This window comes from Quercus robur, chromosome 1, assembly GCF_932294415.1.
Source record: "Quercus robur chromosome 1, dhQueRobu3.1, whole genome shotgun sequence".
In the NCBI taxonomy this organism is placed as follows: domain Eukaryota; kingdom Viridiplantae; phylum Streptophyta; class Magnoliopsida; order Fagales; family Fagaceae; genus Quercus; species Quercus robur.
Genome location: NC_065534.1, coordinates 50587705 through 50615326, shown reverse-complemented (window position 1 = coordinate 50615326; position 27622 = coordinate 50587705). Strand labels below are relative to the sequence as shown.

The 27622-nt window shown below is 34.9% G+C and overlaps 1 protein-coding gene across 2 annotated transcripts; it reads right to left on the bottom strand.

Moving 5' to 3' along the window:
- Window positions 1–1621: 1621 nt before the first annotated feature.
- LOC126691298 (serine carboxypeptidase-like 20) lies at window positions 1622–20707 on the bottom strand. Of its 2 annotated transcripts, XM_050386351.1 has the most exons (14): window positions 20341–20705; window positions 20000–20157; window positions 16802–16878; window positions 16477–16599; window positions 16220–16322; window positions 16044–16081; window positions 15824–15925; window positions 15441–15521; window positions 15091–15321; window positions 14791–14856; window positions 14578–14702; window positions 4422–4535; window positions 2381–2426; window positions 1622–1932 (listed from the first exon to the last, which is right to left on the bottom strand). In XM_050386351.1, exons 1-14 carry the CDS (start codon window positions 20487–20489, stop codon window positions 1849–1851), a joined length of 1497 nt encoding a protein of 498 aa, XP_050242308.1. In that variant the 5' UTR covers window positions 20490–20705; the 3' UTR covers window positions 1622–1848. The 2 variants fall into 2 exon arrangements, with proteins under 2 accessions (XP_050242308.1, XP_050242314.1); XM_050386357.1 differs by lacking the exons at window positions 1622–1932; window positions 2381–2426; window positions 4422–4535 and adding an exon at window positions 13441–13700 and having other exon boundaries at window positions 20341–20707.
- Between the last annotated feature and the right edge of the window lie 6915 nt (window positions 20708–27622).

The window sequence follows — 27622 nt, the reverse complement described above, 5'->3', positions numbered from 1 at the left end:
CTAGGAATGCTGTATGGACTGCAATACTTTAGTGAAGAAGTTAGTATTGTTAGCGGGGTTCCTTTATTGCTGCTGTGGCCCAAGCCCCGCTCCATTAGCACCCTCTGCTTGATTGGGTTAGTGTGGCGTGGTTGGCCTTGATTCTTCCTGCGATGGCACGACACTCATATTTCACGTAGTCTTTGATCTTGGGGGCATAACTTGCAAGGGATCTATTTGCTTTCCTATCTTTTTCCCAACTCCTAAGTGAAGTCACTAATTCAAATGTGGTGGGCATTTTTGTGTTGTTGGGCTTTGGTCTCTTTTGCTGTATTGTGGCCCATGGGTATGAGGTAAGAGAGTTAGGGTTGGCCTAAATGAAATACACTTTAGGCCAGTTTGTGCACAAGTCGGGCTATCCCAACACAGACGCGTTTTGGCCTAGGTACCGAGTGTATGGCGTGCCCACAACAGGAACAACTGTTACAGATTATAGCAGGAAATATAGTATGGCAGAAGTGCTAGACAAATAACATTAACGCCTAAATAAAGGGAAATGGCCTAATAGGGTTATGGCATAATAATACAACCATGAAAACAACACTATAGCATACAGTTCAATTACAAAATAGTAAACTAATCACTCATCTATCTTATTGGGAATAATGAAAGCATATCTAAATACTAAAAGTCTTATTTTTTAAGCAAGTTTTCAAGAAACTGCTTGAGTTTTGGCAAACCACATGTATACATATTTAGTGCTCTTATTTATATCAGTTATGAAGGGAGTCTTTATCAACTTAAAATCTCGTCATTGAACAAAAGACTTGTAATTTATCTTTTATCATCAAATAAAAAACTTGAAATTTAAATTCAACTAATCCAGATGTGTGTTTGGGGATGTATAAGCTAGATTTTTGCTTATTTTATATACCGGTCCCCACACAATATTTTTTTTTTCAGCTTTATTTAGAACAATCTAATTTTTAGTTTAAAAAAGAAAAGAAAAGAAGAAGCAAGTTTTAGCTTTTTGTTTTACATTACGCAAATAAGGTACAGAAATAAGCAATTCTCAGATGGACACAAGTTTTTAAAGGAACGAGGGGTTTACCTCGTATTGTCTAGCTTATAGGCCCAATGAACCTCTTGCTGGCCCCAAAAGTAAAAGAGTGGGAATCTTAACCGACTACTATTGCTAGGTGGATAGAAGCTAGAAGGAAGTTCTTGTTTATAATTTATTGATTTTCTTTGCATTCATAAATGCTTTTCATTATTTTCTCTTATTTTTTGTTTCAGCTTTATTTAAGATAATCTACTTTTCAGTTTTTTTTTTTTGTAAATCAGCTAGTTTTAGCTTTTTGTTTCACATTATGCAAATAAGCTATAGAAATAAGTAATTCTCAAATGGACATAAGTTTTTAATGGAATGAGAGAATTACCTCCTATTGTCTAGTCTATAGGCTAGTGAACCTCTTGCGGGCCCCAAAAGTAGAAGAGGAGAATCTTGACTGGCTAATATTGCTAGGTGGATAGAAGCTAGAAAGAAGTTCTTGTTTATAATTTATTGATTTTCTTTGCTTTCATATATGCTTTTCTTTTCTCATATATTTTCACATGTAAAATGATGAAACCTCTTGCTGGCCCCAAAAGTAGAAGAGGAGAATCTTGACTGGCTAATATTGCTAGGTGGATAGAAGCTAGAAAGAAGTTCTTGTTTATAATTTATTGATTTTTTTTGCTTTCATATATGCTTTTCTTTTCTCATATATTTTCACATGTAAAAAGATGAGTAATTGAAAATCTGTGAACCACAAAGCTATTTATTTCTTTTCTTCTTGGATGTGAAATAAAGCTAATTGTTTTCATCTGTCATATTGGTTTCCCTTCCAACCAACGACGGTAGAAATCCAGTGCCTCTTGTGGCTTGTATTCAGGAACTGTGTGCCCCGAACCCTACACCATGAGATATAGTCAGTTTGCAAATAAAATAGAGTAATGCAACTAATAGACTTAGAGATTTTCTTTTTGTTAGGAGAAAGAAAAAGAAAAGAAAAGAAAAATTCAAATAGGGGTTCCTTCTAGGCTTCTAGCTAATCCCAATAATAATAATAATAATAATATCATCTGCAGTTGTTCTTATTTGACTATGTTGTATGTGTTTAGCCCCAAAAAAAAAAAAAGACTTTTTTATCATGTATGTGTGCACATTATTAAAAAGGTGAATGCTATTTTAGATGTTTTCAAATTCTGTATTCCCAACTATTGAATTTTATTTTTATTTTTAAAATGCTACTAAAAATAGGAAATCTATGGTGATATATCATATAGAAAGTACACTTTTAGTTTTTTTTTTGGTCAATTTTCTTGCAATGATTAAAGCATAGCACTTATATATACAAACCTTGACGGTCAGAAAGGTGAGATTATTATCATATCCTTGTAAGTATCTGCAACAAATGAAAACAAGCAAATTATAACATAAATATTAGATATATATATATATATATATACTAGTCGCTAACCCGTGCGATGCACGGGAAATGTATTGAGTACAATATATAATTTAATCTTTGTTTATTTTACTACAACAGCAAAATTGAATTTGTAAAATAAAATCATATAGCTAAAACATTTGTTAACAGCTATACGTTTCAGACATTTATTATTATTATTATTATTATTATTATTATTATCAACTTAACAGTATTTTAATATATGATACCAACATGCTTCAAGAAAATGTCCAACACTGAAAACAATTTCGAAAACAAACTCAACTAAACAGTTTGATGAATAAATATATTACAATCTATTATATAAGCCAAGAAATAAACTTTGAAACCAATATGAACAAAATCCACGCCAAACAAAACCATTTCGATCATTAAGAATATGACTCACTAAAGTCATGAAAAACACAGGATTCATTACCAAAAAAAAAAAAAAAAGAAGCATCTTTAGTCTTTATAGATTTTGCCTAAGTACCCAGATACGATGACACATACTCATACAAAAATCATTAAAGAAAGAATCAAAGAACATACACAACATGTACATACGCTATGAAAGTAAAAATAAGAAAAACAAAAGAGACGTAAACACGGACAATTAAAGAAAAAATATAGGAAAAAAAAGTTAGAAATAGAAATATAAGATAAAGATGGGTTACCCTCAAAAAAATAATCCATGGATATTCATTGAAATCTTCTAGATAATTTCTGATGATAGAAAAAATAAAATCCAAAAGTTATAATGTTAAAACTTCCAAAAGGCCAAAAGAAAATTTTTTTTTAAAAAAAATCAGAAGATTCAAAGCTTTAAAAGTATTGAAATAAAACAATATATATATATATATATATATATATATAATTACGCAATAGAGAAATACAATAGAAAGAAGGGAATCCATGATTATAGCTTTTCTACTATTGAAATTGGCCAGACAATTAAATGTATTGCAAAAAATGAACTTAAAAATTCATATGTAAACCAAACAATTAGAAGATTTTGAGCCAAGAATTTATTAAAACAAAACGAAAATTATGTGACTACACAATGGAGAAATATAATAAACAAAAAAAATATGTCTACACAACATAGAAATATTAGAGAAATATGAGTTACCTTTTAAATGTTAAAATTCAAAATATTAAAACTTTTAAAAGGTTAAAAAAATTTGAAGATTTAATTAAAAGATTCAGGCCTAGCAATTAAATAAACAAAACAACAATTGACAAACTTATAAGAAAAAGCAACAAATCTATAATTTTTATTGAACAAATCAAATAACCCTAACCTTGATGCATTGACAGAAGAAGGAGAGGAGTCTAATAAATATGTGAATTGTGAAGCATGAGCCGCCCTCAAAAAAAATCTTGAAGAAAAATAAGTTTTAAGGAGAAAATTGTGTTGCGGCAAAAGAAGATAATAGCAGATCTTATCATAAAATCTAAAATAAAAAAAATAAAAAAATAGTGGTGACCAATGGCCATACATATAAATATAAGATATTGACCAACCTTTATAAAAAGATGTTAGTTTCAATATTCACTTTGTAGTGAGGGTCCTCAAACATCATCTTCTCCGCGAATAGTTTTTGGGGCTTAGGTTTTCTACGCATGCAATTCTTAAATAGGAGAGAGTAGAGGCGGTGTGAGAGTGTCCTTATTTGGCTAGAAGTCTAATTTGCATTAGAAAAAGAAAACAGTGATGAGGTGGAAAATTTAATTAAATTTAATTATTGTGCTGACGTGAAAAATTGTGGGAGCTTCAAAAGTTTCGGTTTTATATATATATATATATATATATATAGATTATTGACGTTGTTGTCCATAACTCTAGCACCTGACTATAATTCTCTCGAATGTGTCTTTTATGTACTATTGATGTGTCTTTTTTGTAATAGAAATTAAAGAAATTGTTTTTGAAGTGGAAAAATTTACCCAGCAACTTGCCCCTTAGAGTGCCAAGACCTCCACTCATCCACAATCTTATATCCAAGTGATCTAGTCCATTCCTGGGTCCCGGTAAACGGCACACACATATCATGATCACCACTGCATTCAAATTGAAAAATGGTAATTGTCACAAAATATAAGACTCACTTGAAGAAAATAAACTACTTTTGATCTATTATTTTTCAAATTATAGTAACTTTGTTCTAACAAATTAAACATATAATCGATAGTGACATATTTCTGTAACCATCTTAGGTGTGAATGACCATGATCACAGCTTTTGGGGGCTCTCACCTAACTCATAAGCGTGTATAATTTTCCTCATTTATAAAGGAACAGTTGGACATTTATGACATATAATACATATATATATATATATATATATATAACCGAAGCTTTTAAAACTCCCATAATTTTCCACGTCAGCAATACTTATATAAATAATAATAAATCTTTTTTTTCTACCAAATACAAATCATAAACCCGATTGTTATTAAAACCCCACTACAAGAGGAGCCTAAACGCAAGTTTCAGCCACAAATATCTCAAACCTATCTCTCAAACGCAAACTCAGCCCTAACAAAACCCTCGATCAAACTCTCTCTATTTCAAACTCATTCCCATCTCCTTCTTCTTTAACTCTCTAATTCAATGCAGCTCCCTCCTTTTCTTAGCCACAACTCCTCTAGCTGATGTCAATTTTGATTCATGGTTATTTTGTTCTTGAGTTTTTATCATCTGGGCATTGATTATTTTTTGGCCCCCTTTCTGGGCATTTGATTTTTAGGACTGACTTGAAGAATTTGGATCCTTTTCCGTTTCTAATGTTGGACGATTTTCAAGTATGAAGAATTCCAATCTGATATTTTTCAAGTTTCAATTTTATTTGATTGATATGGATTAAAATTCAGATTGAAATTGATTTAAATGGAACAGAGCCTCATAGTTATATTTTAATTATATGTCTTCAATTAGGTTTTCTATCGATTTAGGGATTTCAAATTCTGCAGGTTTTGTAAGAAAATATTGTATGTATTGATGGGTTTCATAGTGGAGAGAGTATCAATTTAATGGTTTTTTTTTTTCCTGTGTTTTTGAAAGACCTAAGAGTCGGCCCGATGATTAATTTATTTTGGCTGAAAAATTAATTCATATTGTTGTAGATTGTGGTTTCAGAATTTTCAATGACATGTATGGGCTGTGTGTTGCAGATAGTTATGGGTTGTTGCTGGGGTTTGTTTCAGTTTCGAGTTGCTAGAGTTTTTAATATTGTTTTTTATCTGAATTTGTTTTAATTTAGGCTTATGTTTGGATTTATCAAAAAATTAGGCTTATATTTGGGCATGTGATTTTTTTAAAGAAAAATTCTTTTTGTTAACAGAGAATGTTCATAATATATGATTGTTTAAGGTCCTCAGATATTGTCAAGAACTTTTTTTTTTTTTTTTCTAAAACTACACAGTAAATTAAAACATGCATTTCTCTTTACAAAAACAGTCCTATGGACAGTGAGATTGACATGTCTTTCCATTTGATTTTTGAATTTGATTGTGATTATCAATTTTTCGTATACTTACCAATATATTTATTTTTTCTATGTCTTATTGTGGTACAAATCGAATACTTTAGTGGGGTTTTTCAAACTTGGGCTTCTTCCCAGTTAAGTGATGGTATTATGATTTCTTTTGATTACAATTTTGTTTGTGGTATCTTAATTTCTAATATTGTTTCCACTTTGCAATTTTTATTTCATGTTAAATTATGCTTGATATGACTTTTGATTTTAGTTCTAATATCACATTAGCTACTGAGCATGTGAATTTGTTTCCAACTACTACCTCCAAAAGATTGCAATCCTCTATAATCATAATGCACCTGAGCATGTGAATCAGTTTTTGACTATTAAAGATTGCAATGCTAGTACCTCTTTTCTCTGAGAAACTAAACATTTTGGTACTACACAAAGACAAACATACATTGATCCGTGTCTAGGTTTAGAAATATATATTATGTTACTTTCTTTTTTGTGTGCTTGGAGTTGCAAAGGATGTAGGAGTTAATTCTCTCTCTGTTGTTTTTGTGAGTAGGTATTAACTTGATTTAGGTGGTCATTTACTGCACTATTATTGATCTTCGTTATTCTGTTTTTTACAAATTATTTTAATTAAAAAAAAAACTAAAAAAAAAAAAACTAATTTTGCAGGTTCTACTTTCATTTTTGGATAAAGAGCTACATACTTAACTGCATTGACTCAAGGTTTGCTAACAATTTCTGTAAATTTTTTTATATATAAATAGTCAATATAAAACCATTAATTAGATCATTTACTGCTTTGCTACTAATACATGTTATATATAAATAGTCAATATAAAACCATTAATCAAATCATTTACTGCTTTGCTACTAATACATGTATTGCACTATTTGTCTGATGTAGATAGTTTTGTTTATGGAATCCATATTTGTTTATTATTCTGTTTACTTGCTAAATAAAAGAAAAAAGAGAAAAAAAAAATGAGACTTTTGTTTTTAGACTATTTTCATTTTAAATTTTTTAAAAAAGTATATTTGACTCAGCTGAGTTGTTATACAAAATAAAAGAAATATTTCTTTTAAACGGTTGGAACATATTGTTTATTGCGATTATTATACTCATTATAATTGTTTTTAGTTGTTTTTCCAATAATTCATTGTGAGAATTTCTTTTAAATGGTTGGAAGGTAAAATATTTGTTTTCAATCATACAACCTGCCCTTGAATATTTTGTATCTATAAAAATTCTTCTCTTGGCTTCCACTCAAACTTTTCTCATAAACAATACTAATTTTGTTAGTGGGGAAGAAAGGAAAAACAGCTACCATACATCATTTGTGAAGGAAAAACCAAACAGCTTGGCAACCCAATCTGTTCTGTGTTAGACAGCACCTTTAAGATAATATACCCAACTGTTTTGTTCTTATTATAGAATTTGAATCTAAATTCCTAAATTTTTGAATGTTTACATAAATTTATGATCTTTTTCACTCATTTTTATTGTGTCCATGCTTTAATTTAAAAGATATTGCATTAAACGACGTCGTTGGGTTATTTTGGCATTTTAAAAGGTGTAGGAGTGGTGGAGAAAGTGGAGATAGAGGTGGAGATAAAGGAATATAAGTATGAGGAATTAGTTAAAGCCCTTGAAAACGTTGAAAATAGGTATTATATCTTTCTATTCTTTTTGTTTGTTTATCTAATTCTTTGACTGGATTGAAAAGAATTAGATTCTCATAGGTGTATAAAATTTGTTAACCCTGACAAACTTTAGTAGTTTTGGAAATCCTTAAACATTTTTGGCAGTTATAAATAAACAGTTAAGTTCTTTCTCAATCTAACATTTTAATCTATCTAGATTTTTATAATTGGGTGTGTTATTGATGGTTGATATACGTGCCGATTTGTTTGGTCTGTTATCCGCTCATCCTATAACTCCCTTGATATCCTTGCTCTAGGAGGTATAAAACAATGCAAGAAAGCTTGGCGAGCTAAAACTTTTAGAGTTACTTCCTTTCCAATCGAGTCTAAAATCTTAACAATTTATGCTAGGTTTGTTAATTCTACTTCCAACAATCTCCCTCTTTGTTCTTGATATTTGGTTCTTCATTTTGTGAATTTTAATTATTTTTATTTTGCTTCATTCATCTCTCTTCAAATATTACGATTATTTGTTGGTGATATTTCTACATTATGGTGTTTTTAAAATAAGGCTGCTTTTGAATCAATTTGTATCTATGCCAATGGTGTATATATTGAGAATTTTAATAATAAAGGCATGGAAGATTTCGATAAATCATGAATCTTAACTTTTGTTGAGGGCTGCAAAAGTAGGAAATGAAAATTCTAGAATTCTACTTTTGTCTGCACAGTTTTGCAAGGCAGGAAGCTTATGATGGGGGAGCTTTAGTTGTAGAGCAGAGAGAAGAATGAAGCAATCCAAGAGAGACTCTTTGTAATACAATGTAGTATCAACAACAATAAGCTTGCACCTGTTTTCTCATATTTAATATGATAACTTAAACAAGTCTTATGAAGAAAATTATTTTTATTGATAAAATATAGTTAGTGAAGCTGCCCCCAGAAATTTAATAAGATTTTGTTGTTGATTTACAAAACTCTTCGAATATTATGATCATTTGTTATTAGTGCATGTCATATATTTTACATTCTGTTAGTGTTTCTTTTAAATGTGATATGTAATCTTTTGATTTGAAATTTTATCCTTTTTGTTGTGAAGGCAATAACTAGTGATAGACCATCATATTATTTTTCATCTACTCAAATTGTAAATCACAACAACAAAAAGTATGTAAGCTTCTGCCTAGAATGAACATTGTAAATTTCTTCAAATGAGCAATAATTTGCTTTATTGGTAGATTAAGAAATATTTGACAAGGTCACTATAACTACCTTGGTTGACCAGCTTAAATCCTAATGAAATTTGTATATTCCTTTTTGTGTGAGTTATTCCTTAAAATCCAAAGCAAAAAGATTCATTTAAGTTGACTAAATTTCTCTCAACCCAACAAAAAATGCATTTAATTTGATTAAAAAAAATATTTAGCATTTCTAAGAACTTTCTTGTGCATCGCAAGGGTTAGCGACTAGTTGCATAGTATTCTAGTGACACCTTGAAAAAGTAATATAGCACAAGGAATTTGTCTAATGGGATTGACGAACTCTTTTGCTCAGATGAACTAATCAAACATCTTCGTCCATATATCCATGTCACTGATGAATGTAGGAAAGCCATTCAATGCTATAAATAATAACTCGGACGGTTACGAGACCAGCTGTATAGACCGTTGAATGCCCATCAAAGCCTACATTACTGAGTATGGAAGCATTACCAATAGAGACATTAAAGCTACAATAAAAGCCAAAACAGCTAGATGCTATGGCACCATATATAAACCCTCCACAAAACCAATACAAGGTACGAATAATCAAAAAACATGCCATAACTCTAATCTCTGATATTCTTTTGGAATTTTCATATGCTGACTTAATCATCGGAGATTCTTTGGCAGGCATCACATTGGTGACCACCTAAGAAGGTCTTCGTACAACATTTTCAGTTATAGGGACGAGGTTGTTGGCTCATCTGGACGAGTTCACTTGACTGAAGATTTCTACTTCATTAGTTTGGTGACGTCTGTGGGAAATGATATTTTCGGGCTTAGGTTCAAAAACATAATTCCACTCAACTCACAAGTCTATGGAGCCCAACACTCCCTAGGATTCTGAAGCATTAGCTCTACAAATCCAAACTTTAACAGCTAGTGTGGAAGAGCTTACCCGACAAAATCAAGAGATGAGGTTGTAGTTGCAGCAAGAAGGGAACCGGTCTGGGACTAACCGAGATGACGATGGGGATAGCCAGAGAAGGGATGAACGCCGACGGCCTACCACCCCATAAGAATTGATCTCAGACCTCCTTTGGGAAATGAGAAAGGAGATGGACGAGTTGAGGAGTGCAATAAAGGAAAAAACAGATCGGAGCTTGGACCGTATGGTCAGGAAGACAGATTCACCCTTCACCACGATGGTTTTAAAGTGCCTAGTGCCCTCGAAGTTTCACCTACCACAGCTTGAGCCGTTTGATGGGTTGAAGGATCCTTTGGATCACCTTAATACCTTCAAGACAACTTTGGGTCTTCAGCAGCTGTCTGATGAGATATTGTGCCGTTCCTTCCCAACTACCCTCAAAGGAGTTGCGAGGGAATAGTTCACGAAGTTACCAATTTTGTCCATTGACGATTTCGAGCAGCTGAGCAACTCCTTCTTATGCCATTTTGTCGGTGGACAACATCTAAAAAGGCCAACTGACCACCTGCTTACCATTAAACAAGGAGAAAAGGAGACATTGAGATCGTACGTGAAACGTTTCACTTGAGAAACGCTAGAGGTGGACAAAGTAGATGACAAAGTGCAGCTTACGGCCTTTAAAGCCAGGTTGAAGTCTAGGGAGTTTGTGGTCTCGCTTGCGAAGAACCCCCCACGGATGATGGTGGAGATGCTCCAGTAAGCTCAAAAGTATATGAACGATAAGCACGCTTTAGTGGCAATTGAAGAAGTTGAAATGCCTAATGAGAGAGAAAGAAAGGGAGATTATCGAAGAGGACGGAAAAGGGAGCGGGTAGATCGTCAAAGTACTGATGGGAGCAAGAGGAAAGACGATAAAACTCCTTGCACAGTAAAATTCACTCCTTTAATTATGCCTATTGATAAAATTTTGACACAGATTAAGAACAAGCACTACCTCAAGTGGCCAAGGCCGTTACGCTCGTCACCCAATGTCTGTGATAAGAAGAAATATTTCTGTTTTCATAAAGATCACGACCATTATACAGAGGATTGTAGAGATCTGAATGAGCAGATAGAGGAACTCATACGAAGAGGGAAGCTGCAAAAATTTGTGAAGAAGGGAGATTCCACCAGGCCTAGAGACGATGACGGAGTCAAGCCAGAAGCCTCTCCAAGGAATGATGATCACAAGCCATATCGTCAGCAGAGTGTGATAGGAGAAATAAAGACTATCATAGGGGGACCATCCACAGGGGGGTCGTTCAGATCCCTCAAGAAGTCATACCAGAGGTAGGTGAACAACATCCATAGGATACCACCCTTAAAGCACAGACGAACGGATAGAGATATCCTGTTCTTCAAGGAAGACGCCAGAGGAGTGAAGCAGTTGCATGACAATCCCCTAGTTATTATGCTTATGATAAAAGGGTTCAATACCAGGAGAATCCTCATGGACAACGACAGTTCCACATATATCATCTACCTTTCCACTTTTCAAAAGTTGAAGGTGTTCTCGAGAGGCTGTGTCCCTCTAACTTCCCCCCTACCAGCTTTAGTGGAGACAAAGTGTATCCTAAGGGCATAGTGACACTGACGGTCACAGTGGAAGTTTACCCGAGACAATTGACTCGTTAATTGGACTTCCTAGTAGTAGACTGTCCGTCCTCTTACAATGTGATCATCGGGAGGCCCACACTCAATCGTTGGAAGGCAGCCACGTCCACCTATTGCCTGAAGGTAAAATTCCCAACAGAAAACGACATAGGCGAGGTAAAAGGAGATTAAGTGCTAGTTAGGGAGTGCTACTAGGTCGTGTTAGCAGCAAAAAAGAACTATACGTGGATGATCGGGGAGAAAGAAGAAGAGAAAGTTGAAGCCCTGGAGACAGTAGAATTGGTCAACGGAGACATAGCAAAGACGACCAGGATAGGGACAACTTTGAGTCTTGAGATGAAGTCGAGACTAGTCCAATTCCTTAAAGAAAACCTAGACGTCTTTGCATGGAACCATGAGGACATGCTAGACATATCCACAAAAGTCATCCAACATAGGCTGAATGTGGATCCCGAGAGGAAGTTTGTCCAGTAGAGATGACGAGTCTTTGCTCCAAAATGGAATCAAGCTATTACTGATGAGGTCAACAAGCTTTTAGCAGCAAGCTTCATTAGAGAGGCCTATTACCTAGATTGGCTTGCCAATGTCATCCTTGTGAAGAAAGCAAATCGGAAATTGAGGATGTGCGTAGACTTCACGGACCTAAACAAAGCTTGTCCAAAGGATAGCTTCCTTCTACTGAGGATAGATCAATTGGTGGATTCCACAGTAAGACGTAAGCTACTGATGTTTATGGATGCATTCTCGGGGTACAATCAGATAAAGATGGCCAAAGAAGACCAGGAGAAAACCGCCTTTATCACGAACTAAGGGCTTTACTGCTATAAGGTAATGCCTTTCAGACTGAAAAAAGCAAAAGCAACTTACCAGAGGCTAGTAAATAAAATGTTTAGTAAACAAATCGGGAGGAACATGGAAGTATATGTGGATGACATGCTCGTCAAGAGTAAGGAAGAGTCTACTCACCTAGACGATCTCCGAGAGACATTCACCACTCTCAGGCAATACCAAATGAAGTTGAACCCCAGTAAGTGTGCCTTTGGAGTAGCCTCAGGGAAGTTCTTGGGGTTCAATGGTGTCCCAAAGAGGGATAGAAGCAAACCTAGAAAAGGTACAAGCCATACTTAATATGACATCGCCCAAGACCGTCAAGGAAGTCTAGAAGCTCATAGGAAAGATAGCAGCACTCAACATGTTCGTCTCTAAAGCAATGGACAAATGCTTGCCATTTTTCAAGACACTAAAGCAAGCTTTTGCCTAGACCGATGAATATGAGAAAGCTTTTCAAGAACTCAAGCACTACTTGAGCAATCCACCCCTTCTGAGTCCATCAAAGGAGGGAGAAAACCTGTATTTATATCTGGCAGTATCAACAACAACTATGAGTGCAGCCTTGATTCGGTAAGAGAACAAGACGCGGCTCTTAGTCTACTATGTCAGTCAAGCCTTCCAAGGGGCAGAAGCCAAGTACCCACAGATAGAGAAGATTGCATTCGCATTGATCGTAGCCTCACGCAAATTGTGACCTTAGTTCTAGGCGAACCTCATCTTGGTGATGACAGACCAACCCATTAAGAAGTACACGAACAAACCCGAGGTGGCAGGAAGGATGGTCCAATGGGCAATCGAGCTTAGCCAGTTCGACATTGAGTACCACCCTGGGACAGTTATTAAGGCATAGGTATTGGTAGACTTCATCGCCAAGTTCACCATCCCAGATGAGGAAGATACAACTGACGAAGCCAAAAGATGGATGGTTCAAACTGATGGTTCATCAGCCTGAAAAGGGGTGGAGTAGGGGTTGTCATCATCACCCCTGAAGGAGAGATGTTTAGATACGGAGTTAAACTCAGACGAACTCTTTTGCTCAGACGAACTAATCAAACATCTCCGTCCACATATCCACGTCACTGACGAATGGAGGAAAGCCATTCAATGCAGTAAATAATACCTCAGACAGTTACAAGACTAGCTATATGGACTGTTGGAGGCCCATCAAAGCCTACATTACTGAGCATGGAAGCGTTACCGATAGAGGCATTAAAGCTACAATAAAAGCCACAACGGCTAGATGTTGTGGCACCATATATAAACCCTCCACAAAACCAATACAAGGTACGAATAATCAAAATACATAGCTCTAATCTCTGATATTCTCTTGGAATTTGCATACGCTGACTTAATTATCGGAGATTCTTCGGTAGGCACCACACCGGTGACCACCTAAGAAGGTCTTCGTACAACATTTTCAGGTACAAGGACGAGGTTGTTGGCTCATTTGGACGAGTTCACTTGACTGAAGATTTCTGCTTCATCATTGTCAAAATATATCCCTAGGGATGAGCACAGAGAATCCAAATGTGGAATTTTGATTGCATGTATATGTATAACGTTAATGTATTAGTTCGAATCCAAAACATCAATGTCAGTGGAATTGGGTTGTAGACCACCGTATTGATGAAAAGGTACCAACAAAGAATAACAATTTAATTATTTAGTAGGCCCTTTGATTCCCATTGAAAAAGAAAGCATTTGAGTAACACCGTGCATGTTGCATTTAAGTTAAGTGGGCTCTTGAGCAGGTTGGTCCAGGCCATAAATTTCTAGCTTTTGCTATATAATTATCATCATCTCTCTAATTAAATTCACATATCTTTCAATTTGAGTCATAATTAGTTGCCTTTGGACATGGCCACAAGATCCCAATTGGCAATTAAAAAAAACGAAAACACTTGTTTTTAATGTGTTTTCTTATATCCCTTCAGACTAGTAGGTAACACTAGGATTTTCCTAGAAGAAGGCAATACATTTTTAAGTAAGAAACTGATGAACTTCCAATCTACATGAAATGCTTTCAGCTCTCATCCTTCGTCATTTTATGCCTACTATATACCTACCAAATCGTTTTTGCTTGACTACCTTTACCAACATAATCTACATCCAAAAAGCAAGTTTTTATTTTTAGAAGTTCTAGTGGTCATTTTTGAATATTATTATAGCAAATATTGGAAATGTAATATCCTAATTATTAGTTCCTAACTAAATCCTCAAAATAATTAGAAGTAGCATGGAAATCAAAATAAGCCCTTTCTGTAAACATTGCATAAAATAAAATCGTAGAAATGTAATTGGTTTTCTTGAATTAGCATTTAAGTATCTCCTGAGTCAATCCAAGAGATTTACCTGTAAATAAGTGCTCGATATCCTTGAAGGGTCAGATTTTTATGGTAAGGGATCATACTTCCAGCATCATGCTCATAATGTATTGCACCAGTGCATAATACCCAAGGACCACCAGTCACACTTGGCTGTCATTGGTTTAAGTTTGGATTAGAAGAAAATAAGTGATGCGAAATTTTGGAAGACTACTAATCAATAATATATAGATTGATTTACCGGCTTGGCATGAATTGCATCCCTAACTTCTTTATTGTTCAGCCATATAGTTGCAACTTCATCATTCTACACTTGCAAAAATAAATTAATTGTAAGATTTTCTACTAAATAAATATTTCTAATGGAAATATGTAGGCGGTTGTTCAAATCCAAACTCGCTGTTGTAATCATCAAATTATCTATAAAAATATATACATACCAAGATCTGATTATCATTCACAATCACAGCTACTTAATTAAGTGATCCAAGGCATTGAAAAATATGAATGTAGCATTATAAAAAGAAAATTTGTAACTTACTACACAGGGAACGCTGATTCCTTGGGATAATTGAGGCCACAATGGTACCAAGCCATCTCTTACTGGTGCCCTAAAAGGCCAAGCACGGCCAAATATCCTTTTTCTCACGGGAAGAGGCCTCTCAGATTCTCCTAATTGCTGGAAGCTTAATGGTAAACTTGTGTTTCCTTGTGTTCCCGGGGCGTGATAGCAAGGCTCAAGGATGTCATAAACGTTAAGCCCATCAATAGCCTATACTGAGATAAATGTTTAGAAATTTGCAGTTTTTATTTTTCTGACTACATGCATCACAATTTCAGACTCTTTAGAAGTTAATTCATATGGTAATTGGCCACGCAATATCATCTCACCGCATAAACTAGTTGAAGGTTCTGATTGCAAGATTTTCCTACAGGGTTATAGTAATTTCCTTTGCAAGAAGAATGAACTTTCTGCAAAAATCATAGTCAAATTTGCCTCCATTAGGATTTTAACTATGAGAAACAGTATATCACACTTTGGATAATTATTATAATTAAGCAAGATTCTAAATTAAAATTCCGTAGAAGCATATTGGAAATCTTGAATAAAAATTGGTCCAGATTTTGTAGCATTTTAAGTAAGCTTCACAATAAAGCCAAGGGTATGATGTAGAAAAAACCAATATTTAAACAATGTCTTAGCATGGTTGGTCTACCTTGCAAATTGCAATTGTATAGACTTTGTTCCTTTCTTTGAATAAAATTTCACCCACCTCAAAGATATTGTTTGAAATAAGGCTCATCCCGTGTGCAAATGGGACGAGAGCATTGCCATCAAATTTGCCATCAGTGACTCCATTTCCCACCATGTAGCCCTGCATAGATTTTTTATTTTTTTATTTTTATTTTTATTTTATATATATATATATATATTTAATAACAAAAAAATTAGCCTATAATTGATTGAATATCCAAAATGCCAAAGTGACATACCTTCAAATTGATAAAGGGCTTTACGCCATTTTTTATTCCTGAAGAAAAATTAAAAATTACATTTTTAAAATTAATACTACCACATAGTTAATATGTATTATGAGAAAATATATAATTTATTTAACATATTCTTTTTTAATAAAAAAGAAAGAGAAAGAAGAGAGCTCAATTAGTACCTTTTATTACTTCAGAAGCAAGAGTTGGCACATAAATTCCAGCATAAGACTCTCCTGATATATAAAATGGATTGGAGACGAACTCTGGGAATTGTTTAAACCACTGCTTGCAAAACAATAAATTAAATCGTTATTTAAATTTTCAATAATTTAATTATCTCTTTAACGCTTTGTTTGGGAGTTCATAAATATGTTATTAGTTATTTCCTAACTTCTTTTTTTGACCTTATTAAGGAGCGTTTCGATATCCTAATAACCTTGAGAAGGAATTCATGTGTATCAGAGGCAGTTTCTACGTCTCCTGTTTTGCGTGCGCTTGAGTATTTCCAGTAAGAGAAGCCAACACCGGCAGGAGAATCCAAGTAAATTATGTTTGAAACCTGAGAAATAAATAAACACATATACATATGGGCTTAAAAAATAGTAAGATTATATATAGAATGAATGCATAATGACAGTGGAATTGTAAATTAAATGTAATTGGTATTGGCCATAATCATGATCAATGTAGATAATTCCCATATACTCAATACAAAAGAAAAGGAAAAATGAAGAAAATTAGCATGAGATAGACTAATTTACCTTGGACCAGCTATAAGGATTAAGACGCAGCCTAGGAAGGCTTCCTTTTGGTTTTCCCTCTTCAAAGGTGAATGGTCCTGCACGAATTCAAATATTATGTAAAGTCCATTATTTTAGATTGGTAACCACGAACGATTGTAACAATTTATAACTTAGTTTTTCTAGATAGAATTACCTTAGATAATATTTGATCAAGACAAATCATGTTCAAAACAGTGAAATACTCAATAATATAGAAAATGAATTGTTGGAAGACTGCATTTTAACTGTAGCTTGATAGGCCGAAACGAAAACCACTTATCTCAACCGATCAAATTGCATATCTGTCTCAATTGAGATTCGTGCAAATTGGAATTTTAGCTTCTTTTCGTAGCTGTTTGATCTAGGATTTTGATGGAACTTAAGTACATATAAATACAAACCCTAGATCACGTTTTACACACACAGTATGGCAGTGTTTCTATATGCAGTTCTTGAAGCATCAACTTGAGATTGCGTGCAAAAAAAAAAAAAAAAATAAATAAAAAGAAAAGAAAAAAAGAACTGGTGATAAAGCAAAGTTGTTGTCATCAGTTAACCACAGTTTCTAATCAAATCTTTGAGCGTGGATCTTGGAGTCATGAAGAAGAAAGTTCACGTGCAACCATCCATAATAGAAGAGTCTGTGGATCTCAAATCTATGTGTAGTCATGCCAAAAAGTACTACATAAGGTAATAATAGATTTAGGATTAAGTCTATTGTACAAATTTCGATTTTATTCTAGTGATATGTTGCCTTGAGAATTGTTAGGTTAATTCCTCCTAGATTTTTTTACCGTGAAACAGTTGTTTTATTGGTTTTCCTAGGTCATCAATATGGTGTCATATGTGATATGTACTAGTGTAATGTTTTAATCAATTTGATCAAGGGCATAATTTATTAATTAATTGGTTAAAAGTTTATTAATTTTGTGACAACCGCCTAAAATATATTATAGTATATTCTTTGTGGGGCCAGGGAGCTTATGATCCGGCCCACGTTCTATTAGGGCTTAGGGCCCATGCCGAGGAGGGTGTGTGCCGAGGACGAATGAGGAATGGCCGAGGTGTCAAGGGGAACAGCTGAGGACGACCTTATCCTCGGCACTCCAAGACTTCAAGGGGAAGAGCAACATCTCGATGAAGGCTATCCCCAAACCGCCCCCTGAAGGGGATGCGAGTAGAATGGGGCCCATGTGGAGGTACGATGCAAAATTGGTTCAAGGTAAACATGTCCCCTCCGCATTAAATACACCGGCCAGCGTCCTGACCATGTTAATGAGAAAAGACACCTGGGCAGGGCGACCTCGATCATCGCGACTAACAGAAAGCAAGAAGGGACAGCTGATGGGACAGATACAGAAGTAGGCACCTGCCTGACTAACAAATGGAGGGCTGAGATCAACCAAGAAGGGCTATATAACGTGAAGGTTAATGCACCAAAGAAGGGGTTGGGAAAAATGGCAAAAATCAGAGCCTCCCAGCCCGCCTCCTGGAGAAAGACTCCTAGGGCGCACACACTTTAATTATGTATGAACACCATGGAAAACCCACTGTCTTGTAACCAAGGCCTAACCTTTCAAACCCACGCTCTACAAATGATATTATTTGGGCCTTTTACGTGCGAACCCAACGTTATTACGGGTCGTTACAAATAGCGTCCTTACATTCTTAAAAAGAATACAAGCAATAATAATAATAAATTGTTACAAAAATGTAAACTACCAATAGTTAATGCATGTGAATGCTATACTAAGGGAAAATTCTTAGGTATTCTCGGAATATGAAGAAATGATGCTTCCTCCTCTTGCATTTATGATGGACTCCACTAGCTATGAATTTAATGAGTGGACCCCATTTGAATATGAGAGGAAGGAGCATAGTTTTCCGTACTTCGAGAGTACTTAAGAATTACTCATAATAAGAAGATGGAGATTCATATTTTGCACATCTAAATGCTTGAATCAAGCGATATTACAAAAAAGTGCAGTCGAGCTATGATCAATTGGAGTTTTGCACATAATGTTTGTCCCCACACCATTAAAATATCATTCGGAGAATTTCGTAAGTGGAAGCCCATTGTGGGTGGAATTGATGATAGCAAAAAATTCTTTACCATCTATTGGCTGCTTGCAGAATCAGAAAGTTAAAAGGTATGTTATAAAGAAAAATATGAGAGAATATAGGAGAAGAGGAAAGAAAATCTGTGATTAAAATTGCTAGTATTTCTCTTTGCACATTTTTTTTAATAGCTTACAATAAATGAGAAGAAAAGGATTCAAACTCAGGCATTGTTTTTGGGGAAATGGACAATACGACTAAATTATAAGACTCTCGATGATTAAAATATATTAATTGAGTGCCTTTGTCACATACAATGGTATAAACATAGCTTATCAAAAAAAAAAAAAAAAAAAAAAAAAAAGATACAAACATAGAATACAAATTTCTTTATTTTAAACCCAATAGAATTTTTATTGTTAGAAGTTTTTTTATTTTTTATTATTATTATTATTTTTTATATTTTTCATATGCAACAAATGTTCTGACACAAATTAGCTAGATATGACACCCACTGTAATATATATAATCGGTTAGAGCCTTTGGAATTGCATCCGTTTCTTTAAAAACACTAACTAATAAGCGAATACAAATCTTTTGTACTACTTGTTATATTTCACTTTATCTCCCACAAATTATAACTTACCATATATTTGATTCTTTCTCTGTCTTAAACTTCATTTAATTATATAAGAAAAAAAAAATGGTAAGTTGTGATTAGTATAATATAAAAAATAGTACAAAAGATTTACATTCTCAAATGACGGTCATAGAATGTTTAGGGATATTTATAAAATGAGTAGTCCTGTGGAAGTTCATGAAAATTAATAGAGATTATTTGTAATCGGAAGCGGCTTTAATTAATCTTCAACACTTTAAAAAGTTTAAACTCAAAGAGCACCCTTCAGCAAAAAAAAAAAAAAAAAAAAAAAACTGAAGGGCACCCAATTTCATTTTTATAAATTAATAAAACAAACAAGGATGACACGCATGCACATTCATGAGTAGTTTTGGCTTTTGTGGTTTGAAATGAACACGGAGTTGATGTTATCTGTCATGTCCAGTATGCAAACAAAAGTTGTAGGAGGGAGGGAGGGAGGGAGGGGAAGGGAGGCGTACCATGTTCGTAGACGAAACCATCCATACTCGAGCAACCGGGTCCACCATTCAGCCACAAAACAACAGGATCCTTCCATGCCTTTCTTTCAGACTCAACAAAGTAGTAGAACAGCTTCTTTCCACCATTATTATTTTTATTTTTAATATTGGTAACATATCTACAATACCCACATGACAAAATCCCATTAAAATAAAATATATACATACTTTCCTTGCTGTGTGCCTTAATTTTTACTAGTGTTTGGATGATAATATGGCTATATATATATATATATATAGCTACAAACCCCAGATGACAGAACCCATGAACATTAATTAATCATGTATAATATGAGACTTACCCTGCGTAGTGTTTAGATGGAAAAGTACCATTGAAGCCAGGAAGATGTGTGATGAGAGCGTCTTTTGGGGCAGCTTCAATAATTCCAAAAGTTAAAAGCATGCAAAGAGAGATGGTGAAGAAAAGGAAATTCGCCATGGCCAATGACATGTAAATTAAACTAAGCTTCTAAGATTGCTTACTAGATAAAATTTGTGATTTTTTTTTTTCTTTTTTTGAGAAGAAGGTAAAATTTGTGAGTTAATAATGCAAAATGAGAGAGAGAGAGAGAGAGAGAGAGAGAGAGAGAGAGGTATGAAGAAATCAATGCCAGGGAACAAAGAGCACTATTGTCAGACTATTTATGGTTGGTTAGCAAAGTGAGGGGCAAATGAAGAAGGAAAGAAAAAAGCCCCAATTTTTGGGTCAAAGAGTGAAAAAGGTTCTTTTTCATTTTTTTGGTATTTTGTTATGTCAAATATATGGCATTTAAAAATTATACATTTAGACTGAAAATAAAAAGAGAATTAAATGATTCATTTGGAGTAAATCTTTTTCCAAATGATTGTTAAACCATCTATGGTTGGTAAAGTGAGCATCTTTTGCCTAATGCTTTGTCCAATCATCACCAATGATTTTTGGTATAGAACAAAAAAGATTAAAAAATAAAAAATTACCAATTATATGTGCATGCACGAGACTTGACTCACTAGAGTATAGTAGAGGAGGATCTAGGAGTTTTGGCTGTAGACAATTTGATGTATCCGCACACCTTTTTTTTTTTTTTTTTTTTTTTTTTGGAGAAAAGAGATTTTATTAACAAAGAGAGTCAAACCAGATACAAACCATCCTCGATGTATCCTCACACTTCTTTTGCTATTTGATGAACTGTCCTGAAATTGCCATGAATATGATGTAAGAGACAAAATGGAACTTTTCTTCCAATGAAAAAAAAGGGGAACTTTTCTGGAAATAGAGAAATGTAAGCACTCAAATTAGTTCGCATATTTTTTTTTATTTTGGCGTGATTTTCAATGAGAAATGATTTGGGACCCACTTAACTTTGCATGTAAAAAATGATTATATGAATTCTGTTGAAGGGACGTTGGTGGAAGGAGGTTGAGAATTTTCATTTATTAGTTTTTTATATTTTTATTTTGGGTTTATTTATATATATATATATTCTTGACTTAGCTTTCTTTTCATTTTTTTAAAGGAAATTTGAATCTACATTTCATAAATCAGTAAGAGCATTCTCATTAAGGGTGTCAAATGCCAAATAATTGGCATTTGACACCCCAAACCCTTAAAAATCATTTCCATCAAACATTGTAAATGCCATAATTTTTGGCATTGGTGAACAGTGCGGTCTCAAATTTGAGACCGCACTGTTCACCAATTGTAAAAGTTATATTATTTTTTTATTCCGTGGGACCCGCTTACTTTTCTTCTTATATTTTTTCTTTCTGCTTTTCTTGGCTTTCTTTTGTCTCTCAGTCTTGCTCTCCGACCGTGTCTCTTTCCCTTTTCTTCATTCACCGGCATCCACAACTGAAAACCATGGTGGTAGTGGTTCGGCGAAACCGTGAAGAAGATGAGGTCGAGTTTGTGGTTTGTGGGTCTCTGCTGTTGATCGGGGTGGCTGGGTTACGGTGGTTCGGCGAGCATGGCTGGGTTTCGACAGGTGCGGCTGGGTTTGGGTGGGTTTTGTGATTTGATTTTGGGTGAGAAATTTCAAAAATATGCTCTTTCTAATTTTGGGTCTGTGATTTCTAACAGGGGTTTGTGATTTGTGGTGGTACTGGGTTTGATTGGTGGTTTTGATGTTAGTTTGTTGAGTTTTTGATTTGGTTTTGGGTGGTGGGAATCCCGATTTGCAGAGGTTGTGGGTGCCGCCGGTGATGGTGGCTATGGCTGTGCTGTGGTGGTTTGTGGTTGGGTTTGTGGTGGTTGTTGGCTGTTGGGTGAGGTGGCTATTGGCTGTTGGGTGTGGTGGCTGTTGGGTTTTGTTATACCAGTGGTGGCGCCGGCAGTGCTGTGAGAAAGAGAGAGAGACAGAAGAGAGAGATAGAGGGGAGAGGAAAAATAAAAAATTATTGAAAAATAATAAAGAAACAATATTTAAATGAAATGGTAAAAAAAATAGAAGTTTTGATATAGGTGGTATTGTAAAGTGGTGTGTTATATGTTATAAATATAGGTTTTGAGAGGGTAAATGCTAAATTTTTTAGAAGTCTTGATAAGAATGCTCTAAGCATATTACAACGCAGCACAATTTGTTTATTGATATAGACTTGAATTACAATGCAGGGTGGCCTTTCCTCCGGCCAAAAGCAACTATAAGAATATTAGTATTAGTGTTCTTAAAAATTTAGTAATTTGGTACTACAAGAAATTATTTTATCTATTTTACCATTTTATTTTACATAATACTCAATACTAATAATTTTATTTCAGCGTTCAATATAATAAAATAATATTTTTTTTGGCTTTTAGCATTTAACGCAACACCAACAACAGAACACCCACCACTGCTTGCAACAAACCGAACCACAAAAGCCAAAAAAGCCAGCAACACAGAACTCAGCAACAAACCGACCCACATCGTCACCAATCTCAGCTAGAGAGAGCGAAAGAGAAAAAGAGTAAAAAAAGAGAGAGAAAGAATGAAGAGAGAGTGAGTGGAACAAGAGAAACGGTGGCTGGGCAGGGGAGATGAGAGTGGAAGAAGAGATAAAAGAAAAATAAAAGGGAGAGAGTGAATGGAACAAGATGGATGAAACTGAAAAAGAGAGAGAAAAAGAAAATGAAAAACATTATTTAATTGAGGAGCAAATATAATAATAGTATTTTATTATACCTTTGAGCTACAATGCACTGCCATCTATAGCAGTGCATTGTCGCCCAAGTGGTAAAATTTATAGCAATACCTCCATTGATTTCAATTTTTGGCAAAGCATATAAACAAGAATGTCATGTTATATATTCATTAATTGTTTTGGATAGTAATAAGTATTCCAAATAAGTTTTTATTTTTATATAAATTTTTAATAAAAATAACTATATATTTTCATTTTGTATAAATTGTATGTGCTATGAGCATGTTAAGAGACTCGTATTTTTCTAATTAAAATATACTTTTATGTCATGATTGCAGGTAGTTTTAACTTAATTATAAAATGTGTCCTAACTTTATGAATTTTAACTTGAATTTTAAATTTGTAACTTTAAATATATATCCTTAACTTGTTTTATTGTCCAAATTTTTATGGAATTGGATTAAAAAAATTTTTTGATAGAAGAATTTAAAATTACTTTTTATATCCTTAATTTTTCTTATTATTAAATCTGATGATGCAAAGAAAATTAGTAGGCAGAATGCTCCAGGGTTTAATGGGCTAATGATTGCTTGGAAAGCTTGAAAAGAAAAAGACACGATCAAAGGTGATCGAGATGAATCGGCCAAGAACCCTCCGATGCTTAAGTTAGTTTTTTTGGAACTTCAGAATTCCAATTTTTAGGAGTAGTGAGAACTTACTTCCATTTGATGTAGATGAGTCCTTATATAGTGAGTTTTGGAGTGATTACTTGTTTCGTAACTTCCCCAATATTTGTGGAAGTTAGAAGGTTCAAACTTAACCTCCACAACCGTTATAGAAGTTAGAATGTTAAATCTTATCTTCTACAATTGTCATTGGAAGTTAAGTACTTAGTAGGAAGTTATAGCGATGAACAAGGATCTTGCTCATGTTTCAAAATAGCAACACGTGGTCCGATTCACAAGCTTTTGTAGATAAACCTTTCCGGAAATTTCCTAAGTACTGGGGGTCGTCCAGACGCTTTCCTAATAGACGACTCTCATGCCCATGAACGACCGTCCTACTAGGGATGACCTTCCTATGTTAAGATAATGTTTCTGAACTGGACGACTCTTATGGACGAATTGGAGTCGATTTAATTTCTAGTTCACCATCAAAATCAATTTCATATATATATATATATATATAGGGTCCATTTAATGGGTATTTTAGGGCATTTTTTAAATGAAAATGTAAGGACTCAATTTGTAACGACCCCAAGTTGGTGTATTGGGTTCGAACGTTGAAAGCCCAAACAATAAATTTGTAGAGAGTGGGCTAAAAGGCTAGGCCTTAGTCACTGGATAGTTGTTAGTCATGGTGTTCATGATGGTCACACAGAGGTGAACTGAGTTTGTCCAAGAAGACTTTCTCTCTGGCACGGCCTAAGCGGCTCCGGTCATTGGACCTCGTCCGATGAAGTTAATGCTCTTATTATTCCTTTTTCCTTCGGTTACAATGGTTCAAGAGTCGATACATAATGCTCCTCTTTTTTGGCGCATGAATTCTTACATTATATAGTCCCTCTCAGTTGATCCTGATCTTCCATCTGTTGATCAGGCAGGTAACTACTCGAGTGCTTGTCCCATCAGCCGCCTTCCCCCACTTTCTGTTAGTTGCAATAACCGAAGTCACACTGTTCAGGGATCTTTTCCTATTAATGTGGCCAGGACGTTTGTTGGCGCATTCAATGCGGAGGTGACGTCTTTTTCTTGAACCGCTCCCACACTGTACTCCCGTGCGAGTCCTATTCTACTCGCCTTTTCTTCTGGGAGCGCTTTGGGGGCGGCCTTTGATGGCGTGTTGTTCTTCCCTTCTAGGCCTTGGGATGCCGAGGACAGGGTCGTCCTCGGCTGCATCTCTAGGCCATTTGGACTTTTGCTGCATGTCCTCGGCAACGACTCTCCTCGACGCGGGCCTTTTAGCCCACTCTCTACAAATTTATTATTTGGGCCTTCAACGTTCGAACCCAATACACCAACTTGGGGTCGTTACAAATTGAGTCCTTACAGAAAATTTTAGGAAAATTTTGATACCATATTTATGAAAAATATAAAAATTTGTCAAAAAAATCAATTACTTCTTTCTTTCACCATAAAAGGTTTCTAAAAATATTTCATAAACCAATGTCCTTAGGGCATCCATTAACTTCTCTCTCTCTCTCTCTCTCTCTCTCTCTCTCTCCTATATATATATGTATGGGTTTGGCTTACCTCTAGTACTTTTTTAACTGAAAATCTCCTTTTGTCTTAAATACATAATAGCAAGTGGTAGTGGGTTTTAATCTTCACTTTTTATTTAGTTAGTGGGTAATGTGGTAGTTTCTCATTAAAATAAAAGGAGATTTCAGTTAAAAAAGTACTGGAGATAAGCCAAACCCTATATATATATATATATATATATATATATAGTATGCCAAGATAATTAATACATGATTATAAATGCATTTATCCATTAAAACATGACAATAAGTTATTTTTTTATAATAGAAATTAATTAATAATATTTTGACATAAATGCATCATTTAGTTATGTAGAAGGCTAAAATTAAGAGAATTCTAAAGAATACACCACATGGTGGAACTTCCTGCTTTCTCACATGAGGTTCCTGCTTATATTGATATTGATATTAATATCAATTATATTCTATAATATATATATATATATATATATATTTATATTTATATATATGACCAAAACTTCTGAAACTTTCACAATTTTCCACACTAGCACAATATTTAAATAAAATTATCATTTTATTTAAATGAAATTATTTTTGTTTAATCCAAACTTAACAAGAAGTGAAACTATATCTCTCTAACAAGTCCAACTTAAACTCAAACTCATAATTATTATTTTTTTAAAACAAAATTATTTTTGGTTAATCCAAACTTAATAAGGAGTGAAACTCTATCTTTCTAACAAGTCTAACTTAAACTTAAACTCAAACTCAAACATTGATAATTTATCTCCAAATTCGCGAGGTTAATCATGAACACTATAAAAGTAAAGCAAACCCCAATATTCTTTTTTAAAGCCGAGTAGAGGTATGAGCTTTTCTTATGTTATTTTCTTCTCCTCTACTTTGTTAATCTATATATATATATATATATATATATATATATATATGTAAGGACACGAATCTCTAGCGGCCCAACAACGATGTTGGGCTCGCCTACAGAAAATCCCTTACAATAACATTTGTAGAGAGTGGGCTTGAAAGGCCAGCGTTGGGTCACAGGGCACTAGTTCGGGCCGGACTTTAGATGAACCAAGACAAGAAAAGGCTTTAGTCTGGATATTCAGGCCTTACACCTTCGTAACTGGAGGGATTTGGCTCCTCAAATCATGTCCGAGGAGCACTAAAGTTTTCTCCGGTTATCCGGCGGTGGGTTTTTCGGGGTGATGCGCATATACTATCCGGGCATTTTTCTTCCTGAAGTTTTTCTCAGGAAGTGAGATGGGAGATCCCCCACTTTGTTACCTTACGTTTTCTTTTATACTAGCCTACATTCGTTGTCCCTCGTCCACGTGTAGGGTCGACTTTTCCAGGACAGAGATTTGTCCCATCAATCTAATCCCGAAATTGTGGGAGAGGGTCAATAAAGCCTGGGAATCCGGTTCTATTAGGTGCAATGTCATATCAATGAAGGGTATTAAGGACTATTTTCCCGAGATATTTTCTGATCTTTTAAGTTTGCTTGTATTCCACTTTCGTTAAAGGGATCTTGGGCCTGTCGAGGACTAAGCTGTCCTCGGTTGCATCTTCGGGCCACTTTGGGCTTACTATTTTTGAGCTTGGGCCCTGGCCTCCTTCGGTTTGGAGTTTGGACCTGTGGACTCCCCATAAGCGAGCGGGCCGGGCCCATAAACTATTGGGCCCCACAATAGCCCCTCAAAACCCTGCTGTCCAACGTCTTGGTTGGAAAGGTGGGTTTTGGTAATACCGAGCCTTTATTGCGGTTCTTTTAATTCAGCCCTTGACCAACGTGGGCGACTCTTCACCTTCCCGAGGAATGTGCCGGTCTACAGGACGTTTCCCTCAATTTACGCATGATGCGTTTATGCCGTTTGGTTATCCGAAGCGCGCCTTTAATGTCTTCCTTTTACGAGACCTCCCAGATCTAACGGTTACTGATGGCGTGAGGAACGAAACGGATGTACATTGATCTGCAGATTTCCTTGGGGATTAGAACGTGTTACGCACCCTCATCTTCCTCCCCTATATAAAGAGAGAGGACAAACAGTGATTCTCTCATATTCGAACCCTTCAGGCTCTTCCCCGAGTTCACTTCTTTCCTCTGGTTATACCCTATCCAATAATACATCCACCATAGCAGTCAGCCATGAATGAACCCTTCCTTTCCCAGAAACGCCATGTCCTAACAAAGCTTGAGATGGCTCGGTCGGGGCAAGGATGGCGGAGACTCAAGATTTGCCTCCCCA